The sequence below is a fragment of the Amphiprion ocellaris genome, chromosome 8, assembly GCF_022539595.1.
Source record: "Amphiprion ocellaris isolate individual 3 ecotype Okinawa chromosome 8, ASM2253959v1, whole genome shotgun sequence".
Taxonomy (NCBI): domain Eukaryota; kingdom Metazoa; phylum Chordata; class Actinopteri; family Pomacentridae; genus Amphiprion; species Amphiprion ocellaris.
In genome coordinates, this window is record NC_072773.1 from 34,901,681 (window position 1) to 34,917,187 (window position 15,507).

A 15,507-nucleotide genomic window follows, 5' to 3' on the forward strand; every position below is an offset into this window, starting at 1 on the left:
CAGAATCTCATCACTGCAAATGGTTTATTTTGGACATTTTTTTAAATACAGCATGTAGATTACATTGATTTGGTACATCATGGGTGATTAGTTCAAAAAGTTGGCAAAATCCATAGTTTTTTTTCCTGCTTTTACGGATTTCACTGCTGATAAATGTTGTCATGACATTTTTAAAAAGATAACTTGCCTTTCAAATCCACTGGTGGGTTTTGGAGGTCCAGAGAGTTATTGCATTAACTGCAGTTACTGACACAGAAACATGACAGTCCTTTTAATTTCATATCATATTCAACAACGGAGTCTGACAACTTTGGGAAGCAATATTTTAAAGGCTAGTGTCAACAAATGGACTACATATGGGCACTCAGTTGTTGCTTCAAAGTTGATTTTAGGCATGAAATTTATTGAAAATGCATCTTGTGACGTTATTTGTAGGAATAATTGACAAACCAGCTAGTTTTAAAGCTGATATGCAAGTACATCTTTATTTCTGTGATTAGTCGGAGTGTGTTGTGTGCAGTTGTGTCCCTTTAGGTCCAAATGGCCAAAGATGTCAGTATCTTCTATCATTCAACACAAGAAAAAAGTGTGAGTCAGTCCAGTCTTCTCTAACTAGACCACCATGTCTCAGGTCAAGCTGTAGCAGCCAGTTAGCCAGAGTCCGTTCGTGGCCCCAGAGGAATGAGAAACGACGTGTCCTCACGCCTGCCCCCTCCTCTGCATATCTGCTCATTCATCTGGGCTGCTCATTAAGGGGTAATTACCTGTAATTAGTGAATCATGTCGCTTTAATGAAGATGTTGAAAGCTGTTGGAGCCAGAAGGGCTGGCCTTAATTCTGAGTGATGTTCAAGATTAGCGGCAGACAGGAATTCAATAAAGGCGGACAGATTAATGAAATACTAGCATTTTCTTTGCCCGGTGCCATAGGTGACTTGTGCTGTGTTTATATTTCGCATTATTTTTCAATTCCGGTGGCATCAACACCTGGTTCCGGAGGGCAAGTACGTGTTACTGTATCAGAGCGGGCTAATAGGCGCGATGATGATGAAGCTGTGTGTCTGAGTACATCTGTGTGTGGCGCTGTGTAATGCTTGCTCTAATGTGTGCCGTGCTGAGTGTCTGTGTGTGTGTGTGTGTGTGTGTGTGTGTGTGTGTGTGTGTGTGTGTGTGTGTGTGTGTGTGTGTGTGTGTGTGTGTTCCCTGGCGGCGTGGTGAGTGTTTAATCTGGCCCGGTGGCGTGCCGTTGGCCCGGCTAATCACAGTGTGTCTGTAGGAGTGCGCTGAGCCAGGGGAGCACGCCGTCGCTAACAGCGCCTGACAGACTCATTAGAGAGACCTGGCACTGAGCTCAGAAGACACACACTCACACACACACACACACACACAGATACACAGTCAAACACTTTGAAACACACACAGTGGGAAAGTCACTCAGGCTCAACTGCACACACATTGGGATAAATTCACACACTTACAGGCTTCTTTTTTTTTTTTTTGATGTTCTGGCACTCTCATTCATGTAATTATCCATAGACGGGTGTGTGGTGTCGCTCTCTTTCTCACACACAAACACACACTCAGAGCTTCACGTGTGAGACAAGGAAGGCAGTGACCCCTCGCAGTCGCAGCCCAAACACAGACAAGAGCTGAGAGGGCATCTGGGAAAAGAGGCGGGAGGGGGAAATGGAGGGTGGGAAAAAACCAGAGGAGTGAAGTGCAGATAAGGTAAGTGTTGGATGCAGCAGCGCTTTCTCCCTTTCCAATGGTCCAGACAACTAAATGACACTTTTGGAGGCTAATTATCTGCATTCAGGAGAGCATGTGCATCCTGGCAGAAACCTGAAGAAAGCAAGAAATGTTTGCACTGTGCCAATATAGGCATTCAGAGGCAAAACGTTCCTCTGTTTTCTTCAAAATATGAAAATACCAACATCTATCCATCATCCATACACCGCTTAATCCTCATTAGGGTCACGGGGGGCTGGAGTCTATCCCAGCTGACTTAGGGTGAAGGCAGGGTCACCTGGACAGGTCGAAAATTCAAACAAAACACAAAAAAACAACTCTTGATTTGATAAGATTAGCTAGGATGAAATTTTGCCGAGTTCAACGAACTGCTTTGACAAATTACTTCAGACTTGCTTGCCTTGCACTCACAGCAGGGTTAATTGCAGCTCAGCTGCAGCAGAGCCAAGTGGAAACATTAGGTTTGGCTGAATAACAGGTGAATGCAAAGCAGGTCAATACGTAGTCAAGTGTGGGCCTGCCAGCTGTTCACTCCCTCTGCACCGCCACGGCACAATGGCGACACACATGCATGCACAAACATGTTCCTGATTTGCACACAAGAAAAAAAAATAAACAGGGAGAGAGTTAAACACGTAAACAAACCAAGCAGGGATCTTTTGTATGTTTATCTCTGTTTTTAATTTAATCAAGTGAAGCAATGTGCACAACAATGCAATAAAGGAGCATTTATTTATGTTGTAGACATTAACAACTGATTAAAGTGTCTGGATAAGGTGTCATATAAGATTAGATAAGAATAAACTTTATTTATCTTCTACCAGGGAAATTTAAATGTTACAGTAGCTAGATGCAACTGAGTTATGGAAGAAATACAGAAGTAGAATAAGGCTAAAAAAATTATTAAGAACACTATCAACATGTACAGATGACAGATATTTTACTTATTGTCAACAAATCCTATAGAAAACTACTAAAACGGGTATCATATCTGTAGGAAAGCCAGATCCGGCTTATTTCTCAGTGCCAGTTATGTCCAGAAATGACTAAGCTTATGAAGCCACACTGTCTTGGTGCTGTAATTTCCCACCTGACAAATCAAAGTCCAATATTCTTCCAGCTCTTTCCCACCAAGTCCTGATTAGAAAATAATGTCTCTTTAGCTAATAAGTGCTCCACTGTGATGTTGGGTTTCACATCACATGCAGCAATTTGATCTGTAATGACAAAATAATGATCATTGATGAAACTATTATTACACTTTATAAACTGGGTACTCTTAAAGTTTCCACTGAGTTTCTGTCATTGGATTTGTTTACAGTCGGACAAACAGCAGGCAGTGCTTTTAACAGTTGATAACGCTGCAAAAAAGAATGTCCTTCACAAAAGCAGGCCTTTCTCTGTGTAAGAGAATTTATATTCTCCTGCCAGCGAGCCTCTCTGTGTATGTCTTTCTCTCACTTTGCCCAGCATTCGCTGTTATCCTTCGCTTTCATACGCTAACCTCCTTGTCTGGATTTTTAATCTCGCCTGGTTGTAGTAACACGAACAAGTTTTTTTGCTGACAGCCTTGTTTCACCTAAAAGCCAAATAAAACTGTCTTTAATTTTCTCTCCGCCGCCACCATGTTTCGGGCCAAATCTCTTTCCCTTTCTTCAGCGCCGTAGTCTGTTTCTCTCCTCCGTTCTCCCTCTCTCACTCTTCTTCAGCACAAGGCTATGACATTGAGGGAATGTGATGTGATGTATTGTAGTGAATAATGTATTCTGCAAGGATTGTACAGAGCGCGTAGAGCAGATGGCAGCAGGTTGATCTCGATGTGTGTGTGTGTTTAATGATGACAGTGTGTATATGTGTGTGACGTGTGTGTGTTTGTGTATCTGTGTGTGTGTCCTCACCCAGAATGGGGGAGGGGAAGGGATGAGGGAGGGAGGGAGAGTGGGGGTTGGTGTATATATATGTGTGTCTATGTGAGCCTCCTTTGTGAGATAAAACATGCAAATGGTGGATTATTTTAATGCAGTTTTTTCTAGAACCCCGAGCTTTAATCCCTAAAGCAGTTGAAATGAAAATAGTATATGTTTTCTTTCAAACTCTCTCCCTCCCCTCGCTGCTTTTTCTCTTTTTTTATTCCCTGATAGGAATTTACAACTACCAGCTGTCTAGGAACAGAATCCTTTGCACTTTAATTTCTCTCTGGTGTAGTTACAGCGAAAGACTAATGATTACATCTGGATAGCATGGAATCGACTAAAGCTAGTCAGGCTCCTATACACAGTCAAAGTATCATTTTTTTCCCCCGATCGAGTGGTGATAAAAATGTCGAACGTAAGAATGGAGCTGAATGCTCAGTTTGTTACTCTGAGTGGACTACAGATGTAACATATGCGCATTTATAAACACTTGCTCGAGCACACTCTCATATATGAATGTAAAAAACACCCCCCGCCCCCCCCAAAAAAAGAAACGAGTCACAGAATTGCAACTGGTGCAAATTGCCTGCTAGATGCCTGGCAACTGGCCTGCGATGCTGCTGAGGCTAGACGCCACAATAACAAACATGCAAACAACCTCTTTATTGTATCCTCCCACACCACAAATGCAAAAATAGAGGAAAAGTCAAGAAACTTTTCTGTGAAAATGTTTTATCGATAAATCATTGCTGACTGAAGGAAGATTTTTGTGAAATATCAAGGATGAATCAAAGCAAGCAAGAGAGGAAGAAAAGAAGAAGCTTGACATCATTTTCTCTTTAATATCAGGGACAATGAGCATAATTGAGTAAATGTATTTAAGTATTTCAGCGAGCTGATTCAGCCTCTGTGGGATGGTTCATATTGTGTATAAGCAGAATAATGCCTGAGGCAATTCATTAGTGGTAAATAATTGAGAGGCTCAGATAGTGCTAAGGTAAAATGCCTGTTATTATTTTATGGAGTTTGTGTTCTTAGGGCTCTCCAGTTTAAGACTATTAAAAATGCACAAGCCTTCCCACAAATTACTCACTCGAAAGATTCACAATGGGTGCTAATGACTAACCATCCATCTTCCATTGTTTTCAAGCTCTGTGAAAGTGTTTCGCTGCACCATTATCAATTGTATTTCTGCTTTTGGTGAAGTTCTTTTATTTTATGAAGACTGTTATTTTACCCCTCATGCTTTTTACTCATTTTATTTGAGGTAATTAAGGCACATCAGCTGCAGCAGGATACATTCCACTGACATTTCATTTGAAAAAAAAATCTCTCTAAATCCATTTTTGAAAGCTTGTAGCTCAAACAGCAGCATACTGTCTCTCATATATAGGGGTGATGGAATTCAGCCAGTATGGAGCCGTATAGAAAGGGTCTGTGGTACACGTGTAGTAGAATAAAATCTACCTGCACCTGTGTATTTGTCCTCACACAGGCTAATGTAAATGTCATTTCTTACATGAACTTGCATTCAGCAAGTTTGTCTCTGCTGAAAGGTTTTGTTCTCTCTCTCCTTTGTAAAATCAACATTTTTTTTTCTTTACATCTGTCTTTTATTTATCTGCGAATACTTCTGCTCAGAAGGACTCTTATCTGTTAAAAATTGTCACCTTTACATGTCGGTTTTCCGATGATGCAACTTAAAGGCCACTGAGAGTTTTTTTTTAACATCTTATACACCCACACACCACCACGTGACAACCAAGAAATGGGGGAGCATCTGAAAGTCTAATCACTTATTCACAGCGCTCTATGCTCTATAATAGCATGATGTGTTTAGCCTGTGGTCTGTGGCCTGGGCGCAAGCGCTGTTTGTTCTTAATAAATCAACTGTTGTGTAGACTTGTGTGGCATTTTGCAAGATGTTGACACTTGCGGTTGGACTGCTTTTTTAGTCATGCCAGCAGCATAGCTTTCGGTAGTTGCACTCTTTGTCAGTTTGGTCAAGAAGGACTTGGTAGACACGTACATGAACTCAACGCAGACCTGTTGCTGCACTTACACTTGCAGCTTTTACTGTCCAGTGTCTCTTGTAACCATGAGGTCTACCTTCAGTGCCTGCAGTATTACAGTTAAACATCACAATTTCAGAATTTCTCTCTACAACTGAGTTTGTTGATTCCCTGATTTGTCAGGTTAAAGCTAAAGAGGGGATGCCTCTAAAGCTAATGAGCAAATTCCAATCAGGTTTAGCATATCAGATAGCCTGAAATCAAGAGCACACAGAAGGCATTCCCTTTTGATTCAACATGGCACCACCCTCAGGCTAAACTCCAGTTTTTTTCAGCTTCTGATTTCTGTTGTTTAATGAGCGTTGCGTCTTCATCGGGGCCACTAGTCTGACTGTAGACTTGTTTTACTAAATGTAATGCGCTCTTGATTACAGAAGTCGATGTTCGCAGGCCATGTTTAAAATGTGAATTCTATTAGATTCCTCTCACAGCAGTTCACAACCTGACTAGCGCTGTTAGCTGTGCATGGAAACTACTCCACTCGTGCCCTGTGATGTTTCCTTTGGTCTCCAGGAAAAACCTTGGCCCGGTGCCAGCGTTCAGCCCCACTGTCTTGTAGGGGTTTTGTGTGTTTGCTTGTCAGTGTGGGGAGGTGAGCGTGGGGAGGAGGCGTGTTCGGGGTGGAGGGGATGTCAGCTCATTAACCTCCATTCTTCCCCTTCGCACGGCGTTGCATAGAGTCACTGTGTAAGTCTCATGTCATTACTCCTCCCCTTGCACGTGTGTTCTGGCCATGAAGGGGGGTAAGAACCGAGCAACCGGAGAAAGGAAAGAGGAGGGAAGAGGTTCAATGGGGGGTTAGGGGTGTCTTGACATGTTCCCTTTACAAATGCCCTGCTTGTATCTCGCAAACTAAAGCCCCGCAATCTCGTTTCCTTCCCTACTTTTGTCTTCTCTTTTCTCTCTTCTCTTTCTCCCTCCCCTGCTGTCTCTCTCTCTAACCACAGGCCCGGTACAGTGTGGGTGAACGAGGGGTGAGGCTCCACACTGCCCCCCCTCCAGGCATCAATCCGTCTAGGAAAAGACTGCCCACTGCTGTGGTGAGATACAGTAGCCAAGCCCCCAAATTCTGAAACCTTGTTTCTGTTTGTGCTGGTCGATTGATCTGAAAAGGTGTACCTCAAGGTACCAACCTGGGCCCTGAGGAATTCTGGAAGCTCAAGGCTGAGTTGCAATGAAATTTCTCTTCATATTTACTTAATAAACTCAATACATGAACATACATACACAGTTATATGCATAAATATAACAAGAAGTATTTTTTCTCTCACACAACACAAGCATGCTTTCAAAGATAGCGATTTTTACTGCAATTTACAGATGTGTCTCACTGCTGTGATGAGATACAGTAGCCAAGCCCCCAAATTCTTAAATCTTTTTTCTGTTTATGCTAGTTGATTGATCTGAAAAGGTGTACCTCATGGTACCAATCTGGGCCCTGAGGAATTCTGGAGTATTCAGACTGAGTTGCAGTGAAATTTCTCTTCATATTTAAAGAAACCCATGCAGCTCCCTACATAAGCACACACATACACAGTTTTATGCATAAATGTGTCAAGAAATATTTTTTCTCTTACACAACACAGGCATGTATTTAAAAATAGTGATTTTTACTGGAATTTACAGATGCTTCTTTATTCCAGTGACATATGTGTGAAAACGTGCAGAGGTGCTAAATACGCCTCTGTAGTTGTTACAGTCAGGTCACACAGTGCTGGCACCGTGGGACACAAATTAACTTTGAACCTGAAAGTACAGTTGACACATTTTAGAGTATATCTTTACCAACATCTTTATTAAGTGATTCATAAAAGGCTGTATTAAACAATATTTTGACAGACTATGCTAACAATGCATCTTTTACAATGCATTGATGTTTCTTTAGGTTTTGTTTTTTATCACAATAAGATGTTGTAATGCCATTTCCTGCATTTCTCTTGTTTAAACTACACTGACAATCTGTTGGCCTGTCAGATATTGTTGGTGACAGTGAAGCATACTTCCCCATTTAGTGAGCTGTTAAAGTGTGTCTGTGCTACCATGTGTATGTGGTATTGCTTGTGCTATATTTATTTTCTGTTTGAAAGCAAACACACCACAACCTGGTTATCAGCAGCTCTATTGTTTTCTGTTCATTTCTGCGTGTTTAACTCCATCGCGTGTCAACACCCATGGAAATAAGCCGATGCTCGTAAAGATTTATTTTAGTCAGAACAGTCAAACTTCAGGATTTTTTTTTCTCTCCTTCTCCCTTTGCTCTTTCATACTTCATTCTGTGCACAGGCAAGAGAGCAGCAGATTGCAATGAGATAACCAATTATATGCTAGAGGAAACCAGACTTTTTTTTTTTTTTCCTGCTGCAGTTATCTGATGCTGCGGTGAACAGAGGCAAAGGGCTGGGGTAATGTGACATTCACTCTGCCCTTTATCTTCTCTCATCACTGTTTACCCCAGTCAGTTAAAAGTGGCTTGTGCTCTGCATCCTCTCGTGCTGCCAGAGAAACCTCACTGACAAAGACTCACGTAGAGACATGACCGTACTGTATGGACGCTTATATTGTACACGTAGACACACACACATTCTCACCTCAGACAGTGTGATTGTCAGGTAGACCGATGGGATAACTACTTTCCTCCTAGTAGCACCCATGTTGTTAAGTATAGCGCTACAGCACCTTCTGTGGCTAGCTGCTAATTGCATGTGATGCCGTTGTGCTCGATGCTAAGAAGGTGTTTCCCAGCACTGGTTAGCAGGCAGGCCGTTGAAGATCACCACAGCAGGATGAGGGAGGCCATGTGGGTGGCACTTTGGTCTGACATGTTTTTTTTTTCTGTTATACCTTTTGCACATGTGCTTGCACGTGGCGCACTCCACAGTTTTGACCTGTTTTGCACTCTGATCTAGTTACTGCACAGACAGACTGATGGCACTGATGATACACAATTGATCTGTGTTTTCACACCTCTTTGAAACAGTACAGCCATACATCCTCCAACAAGTCTAATCGGCAGAGGAAACATTCACGTAAAGTTGCACTTGGATAACTGTATACAAGAGCATTTGTCTGTTGAACTGAAAACCTGCACTAACAAATGGTTTGACTGCTTTATTTAGGAAGAAACAAGCTAAAAAGACAACAGTGGTTGGCAAGAAGTTGTTTATGTGGCCACATTTGAATTCATTTGGCATCACGGTTTTTGTTCAAATAATGAATGTTAAGTCAAATATTCACTCTTCCTTATAGTCCACTGACTCCTGAGGAGACTATTTAGTGCAAAATGCTCCTCTACGGTCAACTTTCAGAGGTTTCTCTCTAAAAAGAGCTTCCTGCTCTGGCATAGATGTGAACTGAAATACTACATTGTCCAGAAAACAACAAGGAAACAGTAAATTGTGAGATAAAAGTGAGAATTGAGGGGTCACGTGACAATTCTCGGTGGATTCAAATGATCCGTTGTAAATGTAAAACTGTTTATTATAGTCGCTTTTCAAACAAAAAAATGGCACTGCAAAAGAAAAACTGAGACATATTGAATTAAAGTTACAGACACTATCAGCAGTTTTATATATATATATATATATATATATATATATATATATATATATATATATATATATATATATATATATATATATACATATATATATATATTTTTTTTTTTTTTTTTTTTGCCCGGTCACATTTTTACTCACTGTGGGCTCATTTTTTAATTTAATTTAATTTTTTTTACTGCAATATAAAGTTCTGCACCTCTATGGAAACTTCACAACCATGAATAGAAGTAGGAAGAACTCAAATGTGTGTACTGTGCAGTATGGCACAGTTATAATGCCATAAATCATAAAAAAGAAAAAGAAAAGAACAAAATTTGTCTCCTATCTGCTCTGTGTAAACACAGCCTGCCATTCAGCCGAGTTCGGCCAAGAAATCCCTAAATTTTTCTGATATGACTGCTGGTCATCGCTGATCGACTAATGACTTCATGATTGTGATGAAAAGTGCAAAATCTCTTGTTTTTTACAGAATCTGGTGAAAGTAAATGGTTTATTTTTGGCATATTTCTAAATGAGGTGCTTAGAAGAAAGTGATTTTAATGAGATATCACGATTTCAAGCTCCGCACTTCATAGATGAGTAGTTCAGTTACTGTTGGAAAGTTAAGGATTTTTTCTGCTTTTACAGTTTCAGGCAATGATAAATGGTGTTATTCTTGCAATTTTTTTTCAAAGACAACCTGCTTTTCCAACCTACTGGTGGATTTTGAGGTTCTAAAGGTTTCACACAGCTTACTAAGTTGTAAACTGAATGACAATTGTTTTCTGTTTTGATTTCCCGTATTTCGAATCATATCTGATTGCTTTATGCACTAATTTGATGATAGATATGTCAAAAACAGAATGACAATCTCACTTTCTTAAACCTTTTGGCCTGTGTAGGCTATCGTGCGTCACCATCACCGTTTAGATATTTATCCTGGCGTGAACTCACTAAGTTGCAGTGAACCCGAGTTCACGGTGGAAACAAAACCTTATTTAGCACCAACCTCCAGCCTCCCCACACAATCTCAATCTGCCCTCCAATCTCTCACCGTCTTCTGCTGCTGCCGACTGTTGCTTCTGTTTTGTGGTCGCTCCAGTGCAACAGAAAAGTGGATGAATGGGAGCTTCAGCGTGGCTTTTTTTGCTTTTTTAGTTTTGCTCATAGGTAGAGCCGGAAACAGTTTGAAACGTTTCTGAACAAAAAAAAAGTTGATACTGATAGGATGATATGTGTTTCTGTGTGTTGTTTCACTGTCAATCGGATGCTATGAAACTGTTTTTTTCTTTAGCAAAATCAGCTGCAGAGATAGATCAGCTTGTCTTTTAATTCAGTTAAATGCAGTTTTATTCACACTACTGTTAAAATGTTTGGGGTCACTTAGCAATGTCCTCATTTTTGAAAGAAAAGCATTTTTTTCAATGAAGATAACATTGAATTAATCAAAAATCCAGTCTAGATGTTGTTATTGTGGTAAGTGACTGTTCTAGCTGGAAACAGCTGATTTTTAATGGAATATCTCCATAGAAGTACAGAGGAACATTTCCAGCAACCATCACTCCTGTGTTCTAATGCTACATTGTGTTAGCTAATGGTGTTGAAAGGCTCATTGATGATTAGAAAACCCTTGTGCAGTTATGTTAGCACATGGATAAAAGTGGGAGTTTTCATGGAAAGCATGAAATTGTCTGGGTGACCCCAAACTTTTGAACAGTAGTGTATACAGCGCAGATTCACGACATATGTCATCTCAAAGTGCTCAGCATAGCAAGGTACAAATGTTACGAATTATAAACAGAGAACAGAACCCAATGCTGCTTTTGGATTCCCTATGGGCGAAGGTGGAAAGGAATGAAAAAAAAACCTCCTATAGAACCAGGCTCGGGGAAGGCGGCCATCTGCCTCGACCGGTTGGGTGAGAGTGTTCATGAGCAGGATAGCAGGAGGCTTTAACACTTTTAAAATGGTGCTTTTAGGAACGCAACACCCCACCGATTAATGCCCTCTATTCCTGTAACCAAATACTTTCTAGGATGGCACTAAGCCCAAGAACTCCAAACAGAATCCCATCAAATTCCACCTGAGAGAAAAAAGGGGGAAGTTGCACCTTGTAGCTTGTCGATATCTGACTGTGATGTCTATGTAGTCCACTGACCGGAGCGCTGAGCGTCCCGATAAACGTAGCCTGGGCTTTTGCATATGAAAATGAAGCGTGCAGCTGATAAAGGTGAGGATACAGGAGATGCTGGGTGTTGCTGGATGTGACCCCGGCACTGCTGCTGCAGCTGAGTGTGCACATGTAGTGTGGGTGTAGTGTGTTCAGTGTGTGTGTGTGTGTGTGTGTGTGCAGGATCAAACTCTCACACCCAGGAAGAGGCCCTGTTTCCCTTATCTAACGACAACAGAGCATGTGTCGCCATGGCCACAGGCTGTGCTTTTTATGGGCTTTGTGTGTCTGTGTGTGTTTGTGTATATGTGTGTGTGTGTGTGTGCCATGTTCATTGTTTGCCCATGTTCATTGTTTGCTTGGGGCGTGGTGCAACACCAGAATTGTTACTATAGTCTCTCTTCTCTCTCCTCCTCCCATGCAACTCTGAACATCCACCTACTGCTGCAGCTTTCTTTCTTTCTTTCTTTCTTTCTTTCCTCTGTTTTTGTTTTTTAAGTGTGACTGTATTCCTTCTGTCTGTCTCATCCTCTCTGCTGCCTTTGAACCAGCAGTGACAAGTTGGGCAACATCAAAATTCATTGTCTCAGGTTGAGGTTTGTTAGGTCGCTCCTACAGCTTAATTGAACAGAGGACTGGAGAAAGAGAGCAAAAAAAAAAAAAAAGAGAGAAATAAAGAGGAGAAGGAGGGGAGATGAGGAAGAAGGGTGCTCCAACAGGCATACATATTGCATGAGCCCTCACCAGCACCACCACCACCACACCCCTTTTCTTCACAGAATGGCTGTGTACTGTTCTGAGCTTATTAATTCCGCTCGGTGAGAGAATTATTTTTAGAGACTTGGTGTTCTGGCGAAGGCTTTTAAAGTCATAAGTATTACCCGTTCTGCATATAGATTCCTTTTTATTAATTGAAAAGTTCAAAAAGTTTGTCGTGGTTGTGCTTCAGTGCGACAGTGTATGTTTTTGTTGCACATTCAAACGTATCGCAGTGCTTTTCTTGAATATTGATTGAATAAAAATAAAGTAAAAAAATATTACATCATTTACTCTATACTACATGTGACACATGATAACTCATTTAAGTAAAAATAATGTGTAAAAAATACTGTAAAAATGGGCCTTAAGTAAAAAAATCTTTGCATTTATGATGTATATTATTTGTATAATCGCATCATATTTCACCATATCATCCGTAGCGGTTGAATGTGTAACACTTCTGCGTTTTTTTAAGCTTTTTTGTTGTAAAATCTGAACTTGCATCAAAGTAATTGTAAAAAAATGCAATTTAAACATAGCAGAAAAGAAGTAGGAAGTAGCACAAGGTGGAAATATTCAAAATAAAAGCCCACTACTCTTATAATTGGTATAGCCTTCTGGGACAAGTTTATGATTAAATAATATACAGTTAAAGCCAGTTATTAATATTATTGGACATATAATTTTCAAATAATAACATCCTGTGACGTAACTTAGAAAAATTATTATTGCAACTTGAATGTTTTTTGAGTCAAAACTGATTTTTTTTTTCATCATTTTAAGGTAATTTTTCTCTGAAATGACCGGACAGTTATGGCATCACAGAGACCCACGAGCAGCTGATCTTCACCCGACCGTCTTCACAAACAGATGTTGCCTAGAAGGCTTAGCGAGGAGCTTATATGAATAGTCCATCAATCAGAGCCCTTCTTCTGTGGAGTCTGTAATATTTCCCTCCAATCCTGCCTTCAACTGTCTCACCGCTGCACTCCATGGAGATGAAAAGACCCCAGCATTGTATTGCACCATTAGCACTGTGTAAATATTACATGTTTTCCCTGGATATGCTAGTTAGCATTACTTCCACCATGTGGCTTCATTATTTTTGAAACGCTCAGCTTTGTCGATGATTGCGAGGCATGACCTAGTTCTGGGACTCACTCTCTTTCTCCCTCCGTCACTGTCTTTTACTTTCTCACTTCTCTTTCCTCATTTACTCGTCCTCCGTGCTCTTTTTCATACTCTCTCCACCTCATTTTCCCTCTCACGCTGAATCCTTCTACCTCCCCTTTTTATTTTTTGTGTCATTTATTCATTGTCTTTCTCCATTTACTGCCTCAGCATCGCCTTCATCCTTTTACTCTCTCTTTTCTACCTCTGTGTTGCTCTCATCCTCCCTCTCTCTCATGTATGCATTTTTTATTTCTCAATTTGTCTCTCTTCCACAACCTATTATTATTTTTCTCTGTTCTCACATCCTCTACTCTCTCTCTTGCTACCCCTCCCTGCCTCCCTACCCTTCTCCATGTTTTTTATTCCTCTCTAGCAGCACCACGTGTGTCACGGAGGGAAACATCGCGAGCAGTGGTCCCTGCTGAACAATTACCATGCAAAGCAATCCAAATAGAGATGTTTGCCGAAAACAACATGTGTGTAATTACTGCTTAATGAGGCCCTTGTCTCAGGCAGAATGCCCAATTAGACTGCCGATGAGGAAGCGATGCCAAGGCCTGCTGAAGAAAGAGAGGAAAAGAGGGGGATAAAGAGGGGAAGGGAATGATGGAGATGGAAAGAGTGGAAGTGGAGAGAGAGGTGGGGATGATGAGAACAGAGGGTGAGAGAAAGGAGGAGGTGAGAACCAGTGGAAGATGGAGAGATTGAGAGGCAAGATGAAGAGAAAGGGGAAGATTTCTGCAGTATATGTGGAGTAATGGCAGAGCTGATAGCATTGAGCCGAGGATAAATTGGCATTTTAAGTGGGAGAGCGAGCAAATGCAAAGGAGAGCTATGGAGAGGAACAAGTGGAAACAGCTTTACATTACAATATATGGGCAGCCATGTTGAAGCACAAAATGGCTGACCTTTCCGGGCTTGTTTTGGCTTTTTGGTAAATATTACATTAAACGTGTGATCGGCGAAGACGGTAGATTATCTCATTTCATTTCTTCCTTCAGAGCAGAAAGACGGTGACAAGGCTATGCACTCGGAGAATTGAGTTTGCAAAACTGGGCTGTAATGTAAGACGTGATGTTGGGGTGACAAATGGCATTGTTCAACGGCCGCACTCTCTTTTCACCCGAGAGAATCTTATCCTAAAGAAGCACTCTGAAGGTTTTTTTTTTTTTTTTTTTTTTTTAACGTCAGCAGTGATATCAAAGTGGATTTCAATGGAATGAAATTGCTCAGTTAGGCGAGGACAAGAGGCTTTCATGTGAGGAGTGAAGAGTTTATTGCAGATATGTCACTAAGGTCAACATCACTTTGGCCCGCTCACTGAGCTACAGTCACTTCTCGCTGCCGTTCAGTCAGGTGATAGATGCTGCCATGCTTGATTAGGCAAATTAGCATCTTTATCTGCTTCGTGTACCGCTGAACAATTAGTCAGCATTCACTCGGAGTGTTTTTTTTTATACTGCTGGTACAGGGCTTTTGGATTAATCATGCAAGGTGTGAATGAGGCTTAAATGCAGCGTATATGCAGCTCTTGTCTCAGTTTGCTTATGCGGTTGAATGTAAATGTAATCATTAGAATAACCAAGTGAATCCTCACTAGGGCTCCCACGACATGCATCGTTAACCAACCATTGCCCCGAGGCAGCCGCTCATTCCCCCGGCCCTTCTCCTGCAATAATGTACAGTAATTTCTCTTTCTCACCACTCACATGCTCATTTAGCTACTTCGACTTTTTCCTGTCTACCAGTACGATATTAGATTCTCCCTTCTCCTCCCCTCCCCCCTAAGGAATTCTGCCCATTTCCGTCCATTAGACTACCGATTTGGTCATTGTTTTGAGCAGGTATATCTTCTGATACACTCGTATCCAGCATGTGTTTATCTTTGAAGCGTTCGGTGGCTTTCTCCATAGGCACAAAGCGGACCACCTCAAATGAAAAAGGGCCCCCCTCCGCCGTATCTTCACATCTGAGGAATTTGACATGGAGTGCCATCTGGTTTGATCATGTTGTTCCTGCTGTCTGTTCCTGCATTGATATTACAAAGAGTGACCTCAGTCAGCAAACAAAAAGGGGGCTTCAGTTGACACATCGGGCTCCGCTGTGCGTGCTTCATGAGCATTATTATCCAGCCTA

At 41.2% G+C, this 15,507-nt stretch overlaps 1 protein-coding gene across 2 annotated transcripts in view; it reads left to right on the forward strand.

Moving 5' to 3' along the window:
* Positions 1-15,507, forward strand: part of LOC111579268 (thymocyte selection-associated high mobility group box protein TOX-like) — an 83,470-nt gene that overhangs the window by 23,276 nt on the left and 44,687 nt on the right. Inside the window, exon 2 of one of the 2 annotated variants that reach the window (XM_023286488.3) lies at positions 6,681-6,773. The exons of the other annotated variant lie outside the window; for it this stretch is intronic. Within the exon in view, the coding sequence (XP_023142256.1) occupies positions 6,681-6,773 (93 nt within the window). The remainder of the gene's footprint in view (positions 1-6,680; positions 6,774-15,507) is intronic. 2 annotated transcript variants of the gene reach the window in all.